Raw genomic sequence first — 22397 nt, 5'->3', positions numbered from 1 at the left:
CTTCTGGAAAAACAATTCAGACACGATCTCAACTAGTGGAGGTCCTGCTCTTTTAAAATAAAGTAAACATGTTGATTGACTTCCATTCATCTGGAATGTACATTAATCTTTTATATGCTTATATCTATGTAAGTGACCTCTAGTGGGCAATAGATGGTGCGTGATGTCTACATGTAGGTAGTTGTACTTGGGACATCTCTCTGCCACTGTTAGCAAACAGTTTGTGGATTAAACCAGAGACTGTTTACAAGAAGTGGACGTAGTCATCGTGACATCACCCATTGATTTGTGGACTGCAGTATTGAAGGCTCGACTTTGGCATTTTGGCCGTCGCCATCTTGTTTTTTTGCATCCAGTTTACGGACGTGATCGTATCTGGAGTGCGGAAGAGTGACGTAGCGACGCCGACGCCCCTACGGCTCTGATAGCGACCTGTCAATCACAAGATAGCCTCACCTTAAAGCGTTCCAGTTTTATCGTCTATTTTACTCTAAATGGAACCATCATTTACAAAATGAACATAATGCTGTTCACAATGTTTACTGAGGTGATAAATCAAGAGTGAAGAAGGTCTCATAGACTTCTATACAATCAGACTTCAGAGACGCCCTCTGATGGCCAGGAGAGGGAATGTAAGTCACTTCCACATTAGCTTCGCTCTTCTCAGGGAAAGAATGTGTTCCCCTTTTAGCATTAGATCCACTGTATCTTTAATGCATTTTTTTCACTTGTACTAACTTAATCAAAGTTAAAGGTGTAGAACTGAATGAATGCAAAGAACATAGAGTCACAGCAGTGCAATGATGCTCACAATGACCTACAAGTGTAGCCGAACTGTTAAAGACATTCCTAAATATGTTTTGATGTCACATAAGACTCAAGACATTAGGATCTAGAATGCACAAAGGCCTCTCAATTATTCATAATGATACGAGGGAGTTGTGTTTAAATAGACAACAGCACTGCATAAACCGGAAACAAATTTCGAATTTGCTCGTACTTGGGTGAAGTAGATCAGATGAACAGTTCTTGAGATATGCAAAGTTATTAGTAGGAGTTTGAAAACTTGAGCCTTGACAAAGTTTTACACCAGGCAGACTTGCTTTAACACACATCTTGCTCAACAGAATCATAGCAACAGGCACAGTCAGCCACATTTCTTCTTGCACACGCTCCTCGGAGAGGAGGTGATCCCTGTGACATCGCCGATGATTACAGCTTCTCTTCCACTGTTATTGAAGACAATGGGGAGCATTATGCATGTTGTAGAAAAGCCTCCACCTTTATTGACATAAGTAAGCCCTGCTGTTGCTCCTGCACTCAACATTTAGAGATAACTTCCTCTGTCATGACACAAATGAGGGTGACACACCATGAGCTACGCCCACTCCCCCTCTCACATCAGCCCCTGCCCGAGCGTACGCTAAGCTGACAGGTGAAGGTGTGCAATGGATGTCTTCGTGGGTGGAGGGGGGCTGGCTATAGGGTTGACACCACTCCACTCCTGTGACCCACAGCTGAACTTGGTCTTTTGAGAAAAGAACAGGTTCTCCAATTAGGCCGCCAGTGTCTCACCTCGCCACACAACAATTAGCCTGGAGGAGCTCAACAGCCTGTGGAGACTTGCAAAGTGCGGTTCCTTGCAGACCTGCCTAGCTGCCTGCCAACCAGAGCCTATGTTTTCACAAGCATATTTAATAAGAATATGTCCCTGCAATTAAGGACACCCTGAACCTGCTCGAAAGTTTTTTGTTATTTTAGTCTTAATTTGTACAGGTGGTGAGACTGAGTCAGAGTTCATACTTCTACATGAGCCTGGCAAGCTGCAAGGCCAATTCTGAAGAATCAAAGTTTAACATATTCAAAATAAATAGCTACTGTATATGCCAACAGTTGTTAGCAATTATTCTTACAGACCTAAAACATAGTTCTTGTGCCTTTTAAACAGGCGGTTGGAAGCAGTACTTCAGTATTTAAGCAATTGCATTGTTTGTAGGAATCCATGCGCACACCTTTCATGGCTTGAACATCGTAAATATATGCTCAATTAGGTTGTTCCTGATAAGTGCACTACATTTAAACCAAATCCCAGTCATATACTGTATTTGATGTAATCACACAATAATTATAATTATGTTTGTTAATTAGCTCAAACAGAAACAATAAGATTCCCCATCAGCAAACATATTTTGCACAGGAAAAACAAAGAAAATGAAGTCAAGGAAGACACGTTTTCTGTTATATTTTATATATTCAACCAAATACTACGGAAAACGAATAAGGACGTAGAAAACACTTCCAACTCACACAGGCTCCGCCTTCTATTGAACTCTATGGGTGATACTCTACTCAAACCACAGGTAGAAGCAGTCGGAGGTCATTCCGGTCAGCCCCAGGACGCCACTTGGTGTCGTGGTATGCAGAAATAAGACGACCGGGTGGTAGTGGAACCTGGAACGTCACCCATAGATCCCAGTAGAGGGCTCTGCCTGTGCTTGTAGAACCCGTTCAAATCGGCACGTTTCGACAACCGTGCCCTTTTTTACCGTGATGAAACAAGTTCAATTTATTCACTGAGACTGAAAGAGTCAAATGTTCAATAATAATTCCAAGGAGCGATGAGGCCTCTGCCGTTGCATGCACACCTATGAAGCATGCTTAGAATGTTTACACAAGGCGTAAAAGCACAGTACACATTACTCACTGCAAGCCTGTGCTGTTTGCTTTACAAACCATCCATGTCCGGTATCAGGCACTAAAAATACACTTCAGACTCGCACAGGGTCACAGAGGAGCCCTTACAAGCCATCTTGTTTGCTCTACAGATAAAGATGATAAATGTCACAACACAAAATGCTAAAATGCTTTGTTCTCTTGAAGGTGATTTATGGCGAACTTTGACTGGAGCGAATACATCTTCAAAAGCTTCCTCAGTAATGGACCTGCCTGAACTTCAGCCTGCCAGTTCTACTTTAACTGTTTGATTTACACACACTTAGAATGACATGACAGTACATCTGACCTGTGAGAGACTTTAATTTGTTGATGAACATTTTTATTAGAGACACACCAAAGTAGATAATCTGTTCTTTGAGTTTCTGGTAAAGTAGAGGCATGTCAAACCAGCATCTGTATGATGCATTTGACATTTATTACCCAGAACTCCAAACAATTGCACCAAATAATACCAAGTGGAATTTAAATGATTGCTGTTTTATTAAGTGTATTTAAATACGTAAACACACACTTGTATATAGTAAAAATGATTGTAAACAAACTTTAAAAAAAATGCAAACAAACTTAGCAAACAAACATTATTTACATCAGAAAAATACTGCACTTTTTATATGACACAACAACAAATAAAAATAAATCTGTGTAATTCAAAAAGTGAAACTCTTTAATTACAATTCTTTGCGACGGGAGAAAGGAGAGTTGGAAGAAGGCAGCGACAGGCAGCTGAAGACAGTGTTATGTTAATGTGAGTCTAACACACTGTTTGGGGTACTCATGCAGTACCTGCAGGCTGAATAGGTTTGAGATTTAAAATGTTCAGCATTTGCCGTACATCTTTGGCACAGGCTATAATTTATGCCCTCTGAGAATCTCTGACAGTTTGAGTCTTAGTGGCCTCGTGGCAGGAAGTAGAGTCATCCTGACTCCCATGACAAGAGAAGAAAGATCAGGGGAAAGCAGTAACATCATACATACAAACTATTTTAATCCAATTTAAAACAGCAGTTAAAAATACTGTTTTACCTATATATCTGAAAGACCATATATTTTAAACTTTATACACATTTCTACAGTATGATACAGTGTATGGCTTGGCAGAAATATGGATTTTTTTCAGAATAAAAAAAAATAACAAATGTACGCTTTACTCACCAAATAATGAAACAATTGCGCCTTAAAGCAGTTTAGAGGAACTCCAGAGTAAACATAGAAGTGCTCTTCAAAACGGTACAACTCTGTCTCCAAAAATGGAACTTGTAATCAAAAACTACTGTAAAAAATATACTTGCATTTGATAGTTATTTCATCAACACTTTAAAAGCTTTCCTCTGAGACCGACAAGGCACTGTAGCCATTAAATATGATGTAGTTTTTGGCAGTGAAGTGATTTACAACACACAGATACATAGAGACACTACGGTAAGGCAAATCTTGATATTTTGGCACATGCGCTTTGGGAGGCAGCTCGGAGGATCGGCGGTGACTTTGATCGTTCGTGGTTGCGCAATAAGGTGGTGCAGTGAGGCGAGTTCTGCTTTGACTGACGTGACCTTAGATTTACACTCCTTACACCAGGGTCCTGCTCAAATACAGTTCTTAAAGGCCACATATTTACCAGTGCAATCAGCGTCTAAGCATTTTAGCTCTTGGTATTTTCCAATACACAATGAAATAAAAAAAAGGCTGCGTTGGGTAAAGATTGGACTCCAGCAATATGTTTCCAGTCAAATTGTTAAAGCAAATGGATCTCAACACCACACAGGCTTTTTACAGTGATTCTGAGGCACTATTTGTTTTCAGGTTGGCATCAGTCTTTGGTTATTCTTGGTTCTTGCTTAGCTGACTGAACGAGTCTCTGACGGCATCAGGAGCGGCAGCTCTCGCTCAGATTCCTCCATCGCTGCGGCCGGATTGTGAGTTACTGCGCTGAGATCCTGAGGTTCCAGCTGAGACGCCTCTCCTCCGTGAGCCAGCGCTGCTTCCTTTGTCTCCCTGCTCATCCTATCCTCTTCCTCCACCTTCATCCTTTGCTCTTCGGCCTCTATTTCTTCCGTGGTGGGGATGGAGTTCTTCTTGGGTCTTCCCTTGGGCTTAGTCGGGGCCTCATGACCTCCTTTGAGCACCTAGAATAACACACAGACAATCTTAGTGGACTGGTAATAAATGGCAGCAGCAGTCAAAGGCAACGCCGGCTATTATAGTAATTAAGAGAAGACGTATTGCTGCTGGCTGCCCCTTGTGCACTCATTTATCTTTAATGATTTCAGGTCCCTTTTGTTCTCTGAGTTGTCGACCCTTATTCAACAGTGTTTGCTCTCCCTGCCGTCGTCATCGCTCACGTCTCGAACCACACCCTCTCTTTCTGTCACGCTGCTACCTTACTATTTAAGTTTAAATCAGCACTACGTGAAACAGCGAGTTAGCACCAAAATTATAGCCACACTTTTGGACCAAAAAAACTGTGCTTTTAAGCAAAATAAAGAGATACCAGGAGTATTTTTCACAACAACCCAGACTTGCCTGGCTTTACTGTGTCTCTTACCATTTTCTTCCACTTCATACGCCTGTTTTGGTACCACGTCTTCACCTGGAGCTGTGTGAGACCAAGTGACTGGGCCAGGTCTAACCTGCAAAAGTCACAAACAAAACAAACAGCATGTTAGATGGACGTATCGTCAGTTGCTCTGCCCGTACTGCCGCGGATGGATGGCATACACCATTTTAATGTTTCCCAAAAGCACCAGGTAGAATCCGTCTCAGCCTTTGCTGCTTGCCTTCTCCCACTGACAGGAAAAATATTGAAACGATAAGAATCTTGACACTAATTGTGGTTTATAACTTTCCACCAAATATAGATTGCAGCGTCATGCCTAGAGGTTGCCAGCATTGCTAGCTTAAGTACAGTGTAAGACCGCTCTTAAACTCTTAACTCTGTCTTTGAATCTCACATCAAAGCTGATTCGCTCGTAGCCTGAGTTTGACACTGTACACCTGCAGCTCAGGAAACACTGCTTGAATTGAAACATCTGTACCGAGGTCCGTAATCCAAACACGGCGCTTGTACAATAGGTGCTGCTGGAGGAAATTGTGAATGCATCCACCACATGTGTTGATCCATGACTAATGGGGCTATTGGATGGTGTGTAATGTAATATCTCAGGAAGGGACAGATAAAGTGAACAAGGCATCCGTTTGTAAAGGAACGTAGAAGAATCTAAAAAGCAGGATCCTCTACATAACTTAATACCTTACATAAAGAGCTGTGTGTGGTTTTTGTGTGTGTGTATATGTATCTGCACTTCAAAGAACACCACGCATACGGGCAATCAAGCTGTCTATCAAGCTTCACTAGCATGCGTGCCCCAGTCTGCAGCAGTTCACGACTGGAGGTAAGGAAAAGCAATTGCAGAAAAGGAAAAATACCCCTATTATTTACGGTCATTAGTTCTCAATGGAGAGAATCCACACACTCGCAGCAAGAGAAACAGTATTTGAGTTACTCCTTCCAGTCTACTTGCAAGACTGTTCCATTTTGTTCCATTCTTACACCTTTCACAAGGGAATGATGATGATGACATTGAGGATTATTGTGACACTAATCATTATAGTTGGAAGCTGTATATAATCATTGATGCCATATGATATAAATAATTAAGTCTTTTTTTTCAGGTTATAGTTTTGGTTCCTCCCGCCCGTAGAGTTCTCAATTCAAAGCCGCAGAGGTTCCAAGGGAGAGAAAATAAAAGTTATCTTTGGATCACAACAAACCAGAGTGGGGAGCACGCCACACCTTTGATGTGGGGCTTTAAAGGAGGATTTTCTCTGTTGATGTTTTTCCGCCAGCTGTGTATTTAATTAATTTTCAACACAGTGTCAGAATCCGATATTTTGACAGGACACAGCATTTTGGCACAGCCATTCGTAAAGGGTGGTTGGTTTTTGATCAGTGAGTTGTGCTCAGCCTCGGGGCTTCTGCTTTAAGATGAGGCATGGCGCCTTCCCAACAGCTCCAGGCAAGCCAAGATGTGATATATTTAATAATACATCGTGGGAGTTTTCCCCACAGATGGGATGCACAGTAAAATAAAAATAAATCTAGTTTATTCCATGTATGCAAATGTCTTTTCAGATTAGGTGTGGTAAGCAGATACGCTGCAAAGAGGATGCGACGTGTGAGACTGTGTCGCAATTTGCATGTCTAAACGCATGAAGACACTCATGAAGCCAGTTGTGTTTTCTAACAAACGCTGATTTGAAAACATGGATGAGTAATGGGGGTGGAGAGTACAGACTTCCAATCTCTGCCTGATGCAAAGGTTCACAAGCAGATTAAAATGTGTGCATGTGAAGGAAAGCTTTTAACAACATATACGGTTCAATACTATTCTTGGTTATGATGGAAAAGCAGCCTGCAGGCCAAATATAAAAGTGAGGCTTACGATAAAACTGGAAAATATAGTCTAACCTCATGTCAGGTCCCAAAAATGACCCAGAAAATGGAACTTAAGACACAGATATTAACATGCAGATTACTTCATCTCACTGCAGAAATGTACTTTCTATACACCTGCACATGTGTGAAATGATTGGCAGTAAATCAATGTAATACATTTCACGTTTGCTTGTGTTGGCCCCCGTCCCCGCCTCCTTGAATAAGGCAGTGTTTCTTTGTTGGGCGCTTTTTTTTTTTGCTGTTGAAGGGCCCAGGGTTAAAACGTTACTCTTGTCTCGACTAGAATGCTGAGGTAATGCTCTGGCTTAGACAAATTCATATAACATGAGACATTCCCCGCAGGATAAATCAAAAATGATGATGTTAGGTGAACCGCTGCTTGATAATTGCAGTTGTGGCTTTGTGAATGTGCGTGGGTGCGTGTGCACCTAGTGTACTTTCAAAATGCGCTCTAGACCAGGTATGTAGGTTATCAAAATGTCACAGCTGAGTGACGCTTATATGGCTGACTGCAGTTTGGTTGAAATGTAATAATTGAGCTATTATTTGCCTTTAACGCACCAGTGGTTTGCTTTCTTTTAAGTAACTTCATCACAAAATCGTTTGAGGTAGCTATGAGGTTAGCGGGCATGATTTACCATCTTTTGTTGATGTGCTTTTATGTGTTGCCTCAGCTCTCAGTGTGTGTGTGTGTGTGTGTGTGTGCTGTTGATTTGTGTATTCATGTGTAACAGACTTTTACTGCAATTCTAAGAGAGAGAGAGAGGGCTTCTCAACGGCACTGACCGATCAGGTGTGGACAGGTACTTCTGCTTCTGGAACTTCTTCTCCAGGCCCATCAGCTGCAGCTCGGTGAAGATGGTGCGGCTGCGGCGCGGCTTCTTCAGGCGGGGCGTGCTGTGCTCCGTTTCCGACTCGCTGCTGATGCTGAGGGGCGTCTGGCTGGGCGAGGGCTCGGAGCCCCGCAGATGCTGCGGGGAGAGCAGGTGCGCGGGGACTCCGACTGGGGACGACGGCTGCGGGAGGTGGAGGGGCAGGTTGGGGGGCTGCCGCGTGATCACCGAGAGGAGAGGGTAGGCACGTAGTGACGAGGAGCCTAGAGGAGCAGAGACAGAAACAGAGGATTGCTGGGTTGAAAAAAAATCTTTTTTGTAATCACTGTTTTTAGTGAGCTCTTATGTGCCACTCAGTCACCTTTGTTGTACCACTATCGACCGCCAGTAATTGCATAAGACGGGTTCACTTTTAATTGACCTGCGTTTGCTGTGGAAAGTGTTTTGCTTTTGACCCCCTCCATGTAGAGGGCTGTGATCCCAATGACGCAGACTGTGTTTTACACCGCTTCTCTGAACCCTTCAAATGAATGATTATTTTTCAGCGGTTGTTAAATAATAACTGGCTTCCCAGCACAAAACCACATGCACACACCGAGTCTGACAGCATGATGTACATGCACACAGACACATGCGGACATAAAATCCTGAAAAACTAAATCAAACACTGTTCAGCTAATAAACTTTTCTCTCTCACTCTTGCACATGTACGCAGTCACACACACACACACACACACTTTTGTTCTTTATCAGCACAGACAGAAGCAGCAAGACGCCAGAATCAATAAAAAGTAACACTTGTCTGGAGCCAAGATGGGAGGGAAGGAGACCAGGAGGTTGGTCGAGAGGATGCGGTGGGTCAACCAAAGTGAATATAATATCTGCCAGAAAAATTCTTACGGCTTCAAATATAAAATCAATCCCTTCACCAAAATGTACAAGCCAACGGAGCACAGCGCAGGCTGCATTGCATGGGCCGATAAGGAGCAGCAGCAAGGACACAGTGGGGATTATGGGATTAGAGGTAGAAGATATAGAGGGAGATAAAAGGCTGCAATGGAGCACAGAAAATAGGAGGTTATCAAACATGGAGAGTGTCTGTGGTGGATCTGTGTTCTTAATCTCCTCATCGACCCCAACAGAAAACCCAAAAGCCCACAAGTCAGACGTTGACTTTGATTTTCTTTATTCCCGTTCCTTGATTGATTTCTGCCTTAAGGCAGGGGATAAAATATGTTCAGTACAAATGTGACGGAGAAGAAGACTTAAGAGGAAGAAGATTTAAGAAGAGGAAGAAGAAGAAGACTCGAGAATACTGGGACTCAAGGAGACAAAGAAGATGATAAGGACGACGACTCGAGAAGACGACACAAGAGGATGACACAAGAGGACGACACAAGAGGACGACTCAAGAAGAAGAAGAGGCCGACGACTCAAGAGGAAGTGGGGCATGTCTGCTTTCCTAACCGTACAGTGTAGTAGGACATGAATGCAGATGCTTACACGTATAGACTGCACAAATTCACAATTACCCCCCACATACACCAGTTCACATCCAGGTAGGCACAGTTGCTCTTTACTCATGCACAGACAGACACACACACACACACACACCCACACACACACCAGACACTGCCTTGGGCTCATCATGACATCATGGTGAGGCGCTGAGGTCATCGCTAATCCTCCAACGTGAGATTGCTGCTATTGCAAGTCTAGACAAGAAGACCTCTTCTCTCTGGTTGTGCGCTCTCACTCTCCATTTATACCTTTCCATTTGTATTGCTCTCCGTTTTTTCTCGCTGTAAATCAGGTGTGTAAATGTTAGATTTTCCGATATCATCAGATCTGATTTAAAGTGCCTCTGTAGGAGGAATTTCACATGAACGTGTATCGAATTTGGTACAAACGTGAAGGGAGAGTGTCATGCTGAATGGGGGGGAAAAAACAACATCTCGGTTTGACTCCACGATTGTCAGGAAATCTCTTGTCAACAGAGAGCTTGAAGTTGTCTCCGGACGGTCCCTCGGATTGAGCGCCAGAGAGAGAGAGAGAAAGCAAAGAGGTGAATGTCAGCCGTCGTGAATTTCCACTGACAGCGAAGCCGTCTCTCTCAGACGTGTTGTTGACAAGTGCTAGTGTCCTGTCAATAGTCTACAAATAAACTGTTTGAGCTGCAAGTGAACAAATCGGCCCCATGAACAAGCACACTGATACTCTTGATAATCACAGTCGGAATGTAAGGACCGGCACAAGCGCTTATGGTGACCATCGCGGAAGACATACCTGCTCGGAATAGATCAAGAACGTTTGTTAAGAATTCCTTCTAATACAAACAATTCGCTCTATTGATCATGTAGTTATTAGGACACAAGTCTAATCAAATGAATCATATTTCCTGCTACAGCCTGCTCACTGTAATCTATAATCTTTTTTTTTTGTCAATGGGATGCTGAAATGGATGATTCATTGCTTAGCTATGACAGGCGTACATGAATGTTTGGTATGTTTTAGGAAATAAACTGTCTGGTGACAGCTCAGTTAAACAGGGTTCTTTTTTTTTTGGTTTGTTTTTTTAAGCCTTGCCCTTTGAGCACAAATCAAACACTATCTGGGTGGGAAGGGAAACAGGCCACACAGCTTCTTTATCTGTCCTAACTCAGTGCTTTTAATTAGAATCTTTCACCTACAGGGAATGATTGGAGCAACTTTATGGTTATTAACAAATGGTGGAAGGACGTTGACAGGAGCATCTTGTTGAGTTTTGTTGTCACAGTTTATTTTTTTTTCCAGGCCCACTGACAAACTTCTCCGGCCGAAGGTTCCCGCCAAGCATTACATTAAACACAAGCACTAACTATTTAATCTGTAACCGGATCCGCACATGTCTTGCTGTGGCAGCTGAAATCGGCCTGTTCCACTACTACTTTTAGAACTGATTCATTACTGATCCTTTGTCCAGATAGAAAAATCGGATGGCAGTGGCTGCGTAGAAGGTAGGGCGGTGACAGCTTGTCGAACATTATCCCCAACTGAAGATGGAACATCTTCGCGCATTTGGTCTTTGTGTGTGTGCATACTTGCCCGTGTGTGTGTTGACATGGGTGTAATCAACCTTCTCAAGGCGGATTTATGCTTAATGGGAAATGTTATTGTCTGCAGCGGATTAGGGTTTAAGATGGGATGAAAACTCTTTTGCTCACATGGATTTCTTCTATAAGCCCGCAGCCAGAACAAAACCAGTATGCAGCAGGCGCTTGGGCTGCACACACTCCTGCTTTTTGTTTTTTGTGTTGTTTTTTTCAACGTGCTGTCAAGTGAGATTACACCACAGTTGATCTTAATCTCTCTCACCTCTTCCAGAGAGCACCACTAAAAGCCCTGCCCTGGGTCCTGCTGAAAGACGGGACTCCAAATGAAATATTGTAACCTGCCATTACGTTGTTCTCTGTTCAGCACCAGGTCAGGGCTCATTGTCTCTGATCCTGCTGTAACTGACAGGGAATTAGCTCCTCGGGTATTAGCCACTTTAACTGTACAACAATTTGGTCTGTATTTCACAATTCACAGTCAAATGCCACGAAACAAAAAACAGGAAGACAATGATGTCGGTATGTTTGAGTGGCATACCAGTGACATACACCGCAGAACAAACAACTAATTTGTTGTCAACTCCTTCAGGCAGCATAATTGGCATCACTGTCTTTCGGCGGCCTCCGCTGGTAGCAGGAGGTTATAGCATCGCTTCCTTTGCAGAACAGAGAAGTCCACTTTCACTGTTTAAGGGGCAGCGCAGGAGCCAGTCGCCTGTCTTTGGCCCAGGACCTGCAAGCCTGCCAACTTCTATATCCAGCACTAAAAGCCATTGATGTTAGGGAATATACTGTGTCTCACACCCCCGCAGCTACAAATAAGTGGTGGGCACAGTGTTCTGATATGCAGAGCGGGTTACTCTATCCAGCCGAACAGAGGGGTGCCAGAGCCCAGTCATAGTGTCCTCGCGCATACACCAATCCATATCAGAGGGATGAGGGAATCGCGTCCCCTATTTTTATCCACCCCACCGCTGTCATCAAATTACAGTGGCTATTATTTCAGACTTTAGAGCAATTATCCTAATGGTTACTAGTGTGCAGTAGCCCTTTCAGTTGTTTGGATTCATCCGGAGATGCAATTAAGAATCAGTCAGGGAAGTTTTGTTTTGACAAGATAACGTGCGCTCTGCCGACTGAGCTTTGTCTTACTATTTTGGTTGTTTTCAGCAAGTACAAGACACAGAGAGAGGGCTTTGAAATCTGTCAGTGTATCTATGGCTTATCGAGGGGGTAAAGAGAGAAAACGCTGCATGGGCTGTTGAAAATTTGGTAGGAGAGTGATTATCATTCAAAGGAATCAGCTTTAATCAATAGTTTGTCTGTTTTCATTCTATATTTCCTTCCTTATCAATCAAGACGAATCCGTGTGGCGTATAATTCATCTTTTATAGGGTGGCAGGACCACAACCACACTGTAAACAAACACCTTTTTTTGGGGGGGCACAACTTTAGGTCACAGATTTCTGTGGCACAGTAGCGCACTAACAAGACACAATCCTGCCATTTGCAAATGTCCAGCAGCAGCAGCATAACTCATTAGGGAAGGCCTTTAAACAGAATAACAGAATGAATCAAACAAAATTGGCAAATAGACAACGGTTTCAAGCCACCACTGACGACCATGTCTTTCTTTTTTATCGGTCCAACTGCCACTTCACTGACTAAAACAACTCATCAATTGAGTCATTCATCAGCTCAACAAATACCGCGAAGCATCACTGACATTTACCCACTCTACTGCTCGTCTTTGATTTTCAACACTTCGCTGCAGTGATTTATATAATGTGAAGCGCAGAGTGAGGAAGGTGGTGCAACTTGTGGACGAAGCATAAATTACTTGTGATTCATTTTAAACTTCTTGACAAACAAAAACACATTGATGCATTTGTTTAATTTCAAGAAATTAAATTGTAAATGACTGATGATTTATAATTGTCACAAATATCAATATTCCCATAGGCACAGTTGCTTGGACAGGTAATTCTAATTTTAAAATAATAATAATTAGGCCTACAACTTCATGGTAATACACAAATATTGTTATTACACCAGCATCACTGATCACACACTTCACACAACCTAAATCTCACTGAACCTTCTGCAGTGTAAATCCACATTTCATGATCTATGCACTATTACAATATATCATCTCTTTGACTTCAATAAAACATATATTAATTAAATTGATCTCATGCACAAAATTATTTTCCAAATAACCTCTCATTTTCCCACCAATCTGCAAATGCAATAATTGCAATTTTGTAATTTTTGCTAATTTGTTTCTGTCTAAATTATTGACAACAACAACAACAAAAAGCAGTCCTCTTACCGGAGCATGAATGAAGAGGCTTCGGCCGTACGATGAGCGAAGGACACACCGAATAGAGAGAAAGTTTCTCAAAGTAATCACAAGTCTCCTTGGAGAGGATCTCGTCAATCATGAAAGTCTTGTAGCGCCGTCTGGCAGCCTTCAGCTGCCCGGGGGAGGAGAGCCTCAACTCGGCTTGACAGTGCATGATCTCTCCCTGAGCGCCGTGCGCTACCTTCGCTGCACAATATGCTGTTTTCACTGATATCTACAAGGCTCTGCGGGTTTTCGCCGTGCGACTAGTGCAGTTCATGCGTTTAAGCAATGCATTGTTTGTCTTTCGAAATTGAAGTTTAGCTTTTCCCTGAAGTGTCGTGGTGAAGATCGGTTGCCTTCAACTTGAGCTGCGCTGAGCGCCACGGTGGTAATGAACTGACTGCGATCTGCGCTCACACCCACTGCTATATAAACCATCCCTGAACTCATCCATCGCCCTGCTCTCTCTCTCCCTCTCTCTCTCTCTCTCTCTCTCATGTCGCCTACTGTACACATACACATGGCCAGCTCCCGAAAACTACCCCCCCCCCCCCCCACACACACACACACACACACTTCCACTAAAAAGTTTTCTGTCTTTCTCTCTATGATTCTTTTACATATTAGTTGTACAACTTATCATTTTCGAAGCTAAAAAACGTCTAACTTAGGTCATATTTAAAAAATGCAAACCTAATAGGACGTTAATGCAAAGAGGCTATGTTAAACCTATTGCTATATAAAGTTCATATTGAATCTAAAGACCTCTGTGGTATGAACTCATTTGAGGTAAACTATCATCGTGCTGCTCCTTTGATTCACTGAATCATTTTTATCTTAATTCATTTATCTAACGTGTTTTCATATAAATATAACGTATAACTTATTTTATCCTAAGTTCGCTTCATGTATTCGATATCTTAACTTTGGACTGATTGAAAACACTTGGCGTGTCATATCCAAAGTCAAGACAAACCAAACAAGGGGTGAATGATCTTTTCTTTCTTACTTTCTTTTTCAGTTATTAACCCCTTAATGGGTTGTGCTGCGGTGTCGGTTCGGTTGCATACACGTTAAATTAAATTGTGCAATCTTTGTTTTTCGTTTTATTTGAATTAAATCACAGTTGAAAATAAAATCATAATAACAAAATGTGTGGCAAAATTAAGGGAATCCCTGTTGAAACAGTATGATTCTTATAAAACAGTTCCACATTTAGAGGTTAAATAGCAGCAAGAAGGCAATAGTCAGAACTGCGGTCCAAGGCCAAGTCGATAATGCCATTTTTGTCTTTACTTACTTGCAATGGAAACTGACGCATGTATAATTTATTATTAATCAACAACTGCGCGCCCACGCGCGCATGACGTGAGGGCACGCCGAATAAAAGACACAAAGGTCTCAAATAAATAAAATACCCCACCGCGAAATAAGAGCACCTGTCCTTTTGCTAGTTCTATGTTGGCACAAAATATATATCTTTTTTTATGAATAGCCAATTATGTTGTCGATCAGATCAATGTAGGCTTATCAGGGTCACGGGCTGATGAGGAATAAAACCACATCGGTACGCTCAATTCTCTCACAGGCTAAACAAAACAACCTTGTGTGCCTTTTCCATCGTTTTATTTCTCTATAACTCTGCCTTCTAATGATGTTTATATTATGGCAAAGTTATGTTTTTTTTTTTTTTTTTCACGCCTCCCTATCTGAACTCTTGCAGATATTGCAGATGTTGTTAATCATCCGAAGAATTGGAAATAAATGTAACTCGCTGGAGGCTTGTGCCTCCGACGCCGCCGTGTTCAAAGTGGAGGAGGAAATGTGGGAGCTCTGCACAGGAAAGCTCGGCTTCTTTTCAGAGGTTTGATGGCTTGATCAAAGAGGGGGAGATGAGAACAACTGCTGTGGAGCACGTTTTACTTTTCTGGGGTGGAGGAAGCCACTGCAAAAAAAAAAAAAGAACGGCGGTAGTAGATTTTGCCGTACCATTTCTAAACCAACATCTTTCCACTAAAATATCTGAAACTTTTCTTTTTGATCATTTTATTGTAAAACGTCCTCATTTCAGTATTTTCAATAATGTATAATAATAATAATGTGTTCTGGTAGTTTTCACTAAAGAAAATGTGAGTAACCTAACTGCATCTGTTGCTTCCAGAAAACCAAATATGAGATAATTCCGCGTTCTCTCATATTTCAAAGGGAATAAAGATTGCACTATGACCAGCTAAATCAGGCCTGTGTTCCCGGCCTACTGTGGCACCAATGAACCCAACAACCTGAGGTGGGGCAAAGATCCGGGAATCACGGCTGCAGGCATCTTGTCACACTTGTGGTGCGAGTTGCGGGACTTGCTAGAGAGGGAGGGAGGGTCTCTGGATGTTTGGAAGTGGATCATTTCAGCAGACACGCTTCTATATAAGTCCACACAGCAGCGGCTACCGAGCGGCCCCTCTAATCCGCCCGCTCCAGGGCTGGAGACGCCAGGCAGATCAACCAATTAAAAGAGTTATGCCACGGCCAGAAGCGCGAGGAGGGCCTTCCTAGGAGCCTACCGACACCGAGCGGCGGATACTCTCTATTAGAGCGATTTGGGAAGCATCAGGATGCAATCTGACACGAGGCAGATTAAAAGGCAGGACGGAGCTTAGTGCAGAGCGGTTTGAAATGCACCTCTACTTCGGGACACTGGGAGATTTATTGGGTGGAGCGGTGTGCGGGTGGGGGGATATAGTTGTCGATACAGCGCGGGATCCGCCGCTAAGTGTCATAAGCGCTTTCGGTGGGGTAGATTATGACCTCAACTCGGACATTAAGGGATTTGATCATAACTTTGTTATAAACAAGTCCGAACAGAGGCACTGGGGCATCAATGCTGTAAGGCTGATTGCAACATGAGACGCTGAGGATCAAAGTGCTGCTAATTATGGGATGGAACGCTGCTTTCGCATCTGTAAATGAACAAAAAAACCTGCGCCATTTACAAAGTGGCGCTAAGACTCTTCTGATGAAAGACAACAGTATATATATCCCTGTTCAACGCTGGTGAACAAGCCACAAAACCTTCACATAATTGCAAGCTGTAAAGTGAACGGGGGACGTGTGAAATCCATGTAAAGACTTGAAAGCATCCTAAATAGAAAGGTGAAATGCAGGAGCTGATCATGTGGCTCAGTTATATTTAACATCTTAATTGATTCAATAAAAGGATGCGTGTGGCGCCACCTGTAGATTACTTCATAACCCGATGCACAAGTGTATTAGTTACACGGGGGCCATTTATAGGTGCAGATAAGGCCATGTGTGCATGCATTACAGCATGTAGCATCAGCATACAATGGCTCACTTAGTTAACACAAAGCTGTAAATAGCATTCATGATCTACAGCCAAGACACAGTGTCGTGTTGTGGCTAGAGGAAAGACAATGCAACAGTCAAATGAAAGGGGCTTTATAGTGATGAAAATGTTCCATTTTAAAACAGTTAAGTCTTACAGACTCAGAATAAAAAAATTGAAATAAAGCCCATTTTCCAGAAAGAGCAAGGTCAACAGATTTAACATTAAGAAAGGATGGTGCCCCGCTGCCGTAAAAGTGGTGCTGGTGGAACCTTTAGCTGAACATTCCGCAAAGTACCTGAAGAATTTCTGAGAGCACCATTTCAATATTTGTTTGCATAACATAAAAACTCGCCAATGTTCTAAATCTTTTTTCATTTTTTAAATACTTTTTTTTTTTCTTCTTCTTAAATCTTCCAAAATGACTCCGAGTCAAGTCAGATTTTTTTTTTGTCGCCTTGCTCTCATTGACACAGCTCAAAATAATTGTGACATCTGTGAGGAAAAGCTCACATAAAAGAAGTGTACAAATTTAAAAACGCCTTAAAAATAAAAACAAAAATGTCTCGAAGGCATAAGTTATCAAATCTTCAAGCTGGTCGCATCATGTACAAACAACCTGAGTATACATGTGAAGTCATCAACAGAACTTCTTCTTTTCTTTTTTAGTAAGCCGTCCACAAATGTGAAGAACTGAAGTCTTTACGTGTCTCAGTACCGTCGCCATCTATTATCTTGGTGGCCACGGTTGCTTCCCTTGTCGTCGTGATGTCTGTTGCCACCTCTGTTGTCATGGTGACGGTTGCCGCTCCTGTCGTTCTGATGGTGATAGCCGTCCCGGCCGTGGCCCTGTTGCTGCTGATGACGGCCGGGAGCCGCTTCTTCTGCGTAGCGCTGATTCCGGCCGCCGCTGTTCGTCTGCGCCGAATGCCGATAATGGGCGTTATCGGGTTGCCTGGAGGCCCCTCCGCCGGAGTTTCCACCTGCAGGAAGCTGCCTCTGCTGAGGCTTGGAGAATCCGTCATTCAGCTGCTCGAGCGGCTGCATGTGGAGCCACGTCATGTTGTTCAGCTACGGACGAAGGAAAAGACCGGCGATTTCATGCGGTTAATTGAGAACAAAGAGTTGTTTCTATTCCTGTCAAATTATACAGTGTGGACATTTTTTTCATTTTCTGCTAAAACAAGCAAAGAGCAGGTCTGAATGTGTCACGTGTTAACAGAAGAACTACGAATTATGTCGTGACTGTGCAGTGCTGTGTCATAAAAGTATAGAAATGTTACCATGACATGCTTCTGGAGGTTATCGGGAGATGAAAAGGACCTCTGCATTTGGGTCGGAGGATTATATGGTGGGGAACTGAACTGGGTCCTGTAAGAGTTAAGCAAACCATTGTCAAATATTTCATCACGAAAAGGAAAGAACAACATAGTGTCAGGTACACATTCCACATATTGACGACCAACCACTTGTGCAAAATCCATGTGACATTTGATTATTTAAATTAAGGTATTTTTAGTTGATGTTTTAACCTCATTTCACCTCTTTTGGCATGTACGGATAGGTCGTGTGCTTTAACATTTTGTAGCATCGCCTTAGGGAGATTTCATGAAGCCACGCCCATACTTAAGTAGTTTCATTTTGTTTGGAATGTGATCCAACTGCACCATGATCATCCATCTTCAGGGCGGGGACACATATCTTAGTAGCTCAAGCACAGTACAATCCCTCTGTCGAGCGTGACGTAAACAAGGTCCTGTGAAGGCAAACTCAAGACTTGGAGCCAAGAGCAATCGGTCCAGCAACGTACAATAGCAACACACAATTCATCCATCTAACAGCGACATCACCATCCACTGGGAATAGGCTCAGGATAATCCTCTTATTGGATGAACCCTGTTGTTGTTGAAGTATGGAAACATTCTTGTTCACTGGTAAAAGATATGTGGAAGTCCATCAGCATTGATATGAAGCCGAGTCTGTCACATCCCATCCCGAAGGGACTGGATTGACCTGAAGGTAATGTTGCAACCAGTGGATTGTCTGCACCGTCGCCTGGTGCAGGTGTGTGTCTGTTTGCCATCAATCGTGACTTCTCGATGACTTTGATGCATCCATGCCACTTCATGTTGCTTAATCAACTGAACAAAGGCAGTGACAACCATCTGCATTCCAGCTATGCGATGTTAATCTTGAGGAAATGTTCCTCCAAACTGTTTTTTTTCATTGTTCTCTTTACTTTTGTTGAGATAAAGATAGTGAAGAGAGCGGATTTTCTTTTGTGTAAGAGTGTAGCTAATGTGTTTTTTGAAGTGTGTTTGAGTTGAGTTCAGTCACATGTTGTCAACAACATATTGAGTACAAATATGAACGCTGCATTGTAATGAAACCTGAGCTGACTGGATTGAAACACCTCTACCATGTAGCAACGGATGTGTGCCAGGTTAGAGACACCATTGGGTTAAGAGCAAAGCTATGTTTTAGCTCGTTCCATTATGTTTTCAAGTACATATTTTGTTTAAACACCAATTAAAAAAAAATCTCCATTCTGAACTAGAAGATCAGTTATTTCAAACTATTAAATCTAATCTCAGTTTTCCAAGAAATACATTTAGAACCATTATTTATCCGCTGTAGTTGAACACAAACAAAACCTATATTGTAAACATCACACCGGTCTGATAGCGTCTAAGTTAACTCTCGGGGCAATACCTTTTCCCAGCAAATGCCCCAGCAGGCACTGCTGCATGAAATTGGGCATGAAACGTGGAAAGGATTGCACACAGAGTCTTCTATACGAGTAAATACAGACCGGTCCAATCCCATTTCAATGCCACATCTTTTGCCAGAGCAGAGGGCACTGCCAAGAGCATGAAAACTGTGCATGTCCAAGTAATATTCAATAAGGTGGAAGCATCTTAAGAAAATCTGGTACCAATTACAAACATACAGTACTGCCATTCCTCAAAATTATAAACTACTGACAAACCGGGCAACGAGAAGGCTCCATTCACAGCCCAAAAAAAGTGGGCGTGTGTTTGCTATTATTGTCATTATAGTACAATATAGTACCGTATTCTAGCATATGTGGGAAAAGTATGGCACTGTGACCTGCCTCCAAGACTTGTCTTTAAAAAGTGTTTAATATGTTTTACACAACTAACCTCACACTAGAGAAAAAAACTGAAAACCTTTCAGCTGCTACAGCTGTTCGTTGCATCCCCTCAGATAGCTTGAAACAGCCAATGCTGTGGTAATGCTGTTACCACAACACCCTGACTCTTTAGTCCAGTTTGTATTGAGTAACCTGTGCTGCACCAAGAAACTGAAAATTGGCAGCTCAAAGTTGAGATGAAATATACCAGGTGGACTTCTCTCTGTGAACAATGTGATGACAAAGCAACAAGTCCCTTGGTTGACTTAAAATCTGTGCTCGAGCCACATTTTAAGATGCAGCTGTGAACCACCATGAGAGCTTTATCTGCTACGCTGAGGCAGCACACAAAAGCTCGATCCAAGTTTGAGACTGTGATGCTACCGATAGTGAGGGAAACCAGATTTAGTGTCCGGCACTGCTGGACTTCTTACCTCTGGCCATGCGGATTCGGGATATTTGCAGGACTTGTATTCTGCGAGTTCCCTGGACTGCTGCTGTGACTGCTACCTGTGATAAGGCAAACGGAACAAAACACAGTTTATTAGTTAAGGACAAATCAATTCCAGTTTGAAAGGAACTACCACATATACTCTGCAAGTACAGCAATTGTGTACTTTTATTATGTCACATAGGGAACACTTTAAATTGTATGACAAAATGATGAACGACCAAGTGTCTGCTGTTCACTCACCATATGATACAGTAGACTACATCATCTTAGTACCAGCCACACGATCAGAATATTAACCACATCGCCTGACAGGAAATTGATCATGACTGAACCTCTCTATATTTGCAAAGTGTGATAATTTAATGTCTGTTTTAGTCCTATTACATTTTATTTTCACATGGCATAAAAACATGTCAAATCAACCGTAGGCCTGGATTTTTACGCTGAATAACTTAAAGTGCTGTTTTGGCATTGATTCAGCGAGAATTGAAGCGTGACGTTTTGTGCTGTATATGCAAAGGGTGCAGTTTTCACACAGAAAGTCACTGGGGTTACATAGAGACGCAGGTTCAGGAACGCTTCAGTCGATTGTGACAGTGACGTTAGACCTGTGTGAGGACATTTTATTAACTCATGTCCTTAATTAGATATTCCAAAAAGTCAAGTAACAGATAATTCCAGCTAGAAATGTTTTTAATCGTGTATCTGATGGAATATGTTTTCATCCAGGTCATTAGAAGACCCTTAGAGGATTTCGAAGATGTGATCAGAGGAGCGGTAAGAGTTTCTCCAAACAGAGCCGGTCAGTTATCTTGTTGAGAAACCGATGGTTACTTTTATGACACCAATGCATAACGTTACTACTTGAGGCTACTTCTGAACACATGTCTGGCATTGTAAGGCTGTAACTCTGTCTCTCATATGTTCCGAGTAACGTTAATGTTCGTCTATGATCAGTTGTCAGAATAACTTACCCGATCTGAACTGCACATGAATGGTTCTCCCATACAGCGACGTCCCGTCGATTAGTTGCATGGCATATGGCACGGACACTTCGTGTTTGTAAACAGCAAAACCAAATGTTTTCTGTTTCCCATCCGCATCTTTTGGAATTTTCGTTTTGATGAGAGGTCCTGCCTGCAAACAAGACAAAAACAAGTAACGCTAATGAGGTAACGTTACCCAAACAACAACTAGCTGAAGCTAACTCCCGTGAGTGCATAGCTCTTGTACTTGTCCACAACGTGCATACAACGAACACTAGCATTATCACATGTGTACAAAAGGTCTACAATTATTGTAAAAGAGCGTACTGCCTAATCATTTTACATTTTTGGACCATTTTAACTCTGACAAGCTTCCAATGTGTTAGCATTTTGTGCAGTATGCTATCTGTTGACTGGACATTTGTTAGCTAGCGCTAGCTATGTCTGACGTTAGCGACAACAGCACCTGTACAAACAGCTCGAACAAAAGCTCCTCCGTCACTCTTGTATCCAAATTCCTTATGAAGAGCGTTCGGTCCGTTTCCTGCTCTATTCCCATTGTGTTGGAGCAGATACTAGCACTCTCAAGCGATATAAAATGCTAACGTCGGAAGCGCTCTGACAAATATAGCCGGAAGGCCTAGTATCGTAAAGTGAAATCGCATTACACTCGAGCTTCCGTCGTAGTGAACAGCGGTAGCTTTACGACACTTACGGTCGGTTAATCTAAAACGGAAATGTTCTTCCTTTGCTTTTAGGATTAGTCATTTGGTTAAACTCGAACTGCAAGGATGAATGCAAACATGTTTTCATTATAAATGTGTTATAATACATGGCATATTTAATATTTGGGGTCTAAGGGCTTTTTGGGAGCTCCTGCAGTGTAGGCCCAAACCTAAGTAAAACAACCATAGAGCATTGACGGATCATGAAAACAACACAGAACAGGAGAGCTGTTGAAACATACTGTGCGTTCCAATACCCATACTACCACGTTATTTA

General features: G+C 42.4%; 2 protein-coding genes across 2 annotated transcripts; both read right to left on the bottom strand.

The window, feature by feature from the left end:
- Nucleotides 1-3180: 3180 nt before the first annotated feature.
- Nucleotides 3181-13842, bottom strand: barx2 (BARX homeobox 2). The gene is made up of 4 exons (XM_079166563.1): nt 13447-13842; nt 7976-8285; nt 5279-5363; nt 3181-4859 (listed from the first exon to the last, which is right to left on the bottom strand). Exons 1-4 carry the CDS (start codon nt 13631-13633, stop codon nt 4572-4574), a joined length of 870 nt encoding a protein of 289 aa, XP_079022689.1. The 5' UTR covers nt 13634-13842; the 3' UTR covers nt 3181-4571.
- Nucleotides 13843-16898: 3056 nt separating this feature from the next.
- On the bottom strand, nt 16899-22035 carry rbm7 (RNA binding motif protein 7). Its single transcript, XM_079165946.1, has 5 exons — nt 21862-22035; nt 21384-21546; nt 20390-20465; nt 18085-18172; nt 16899-17872 (listed from the first exon to the last, which is right to left on the bottom strand). The coding sequence occupies exons 1-5, from the start codon at nt 21952-21954 to the stop codon at nt 17513-17515; spliced, it is 780 nt and encodes a 259-aa protein (XP_079022072.1). The 5' UTR covers nt 21955-22035; the 3' UTR covers nt 16899-17512.
- Between the last annotated feature and the right edge of the window lie 362 nt (nt 22036-22397).

Source organism: Pholis gunnellus (assembly GCF_910591455.1).
Source record: "Pholis gunnellus genome assembly, chromosome: 9".
NCBI classification, from domain to species: Eukaryota; Metazoa; Chordata; class Actinopteri; order Perciformes; family Pholidae; genus Pholis; species Pholis gunnellus.
This window is presented reverse-complemented; position numbering and strand designations above follow the sequence as displayed.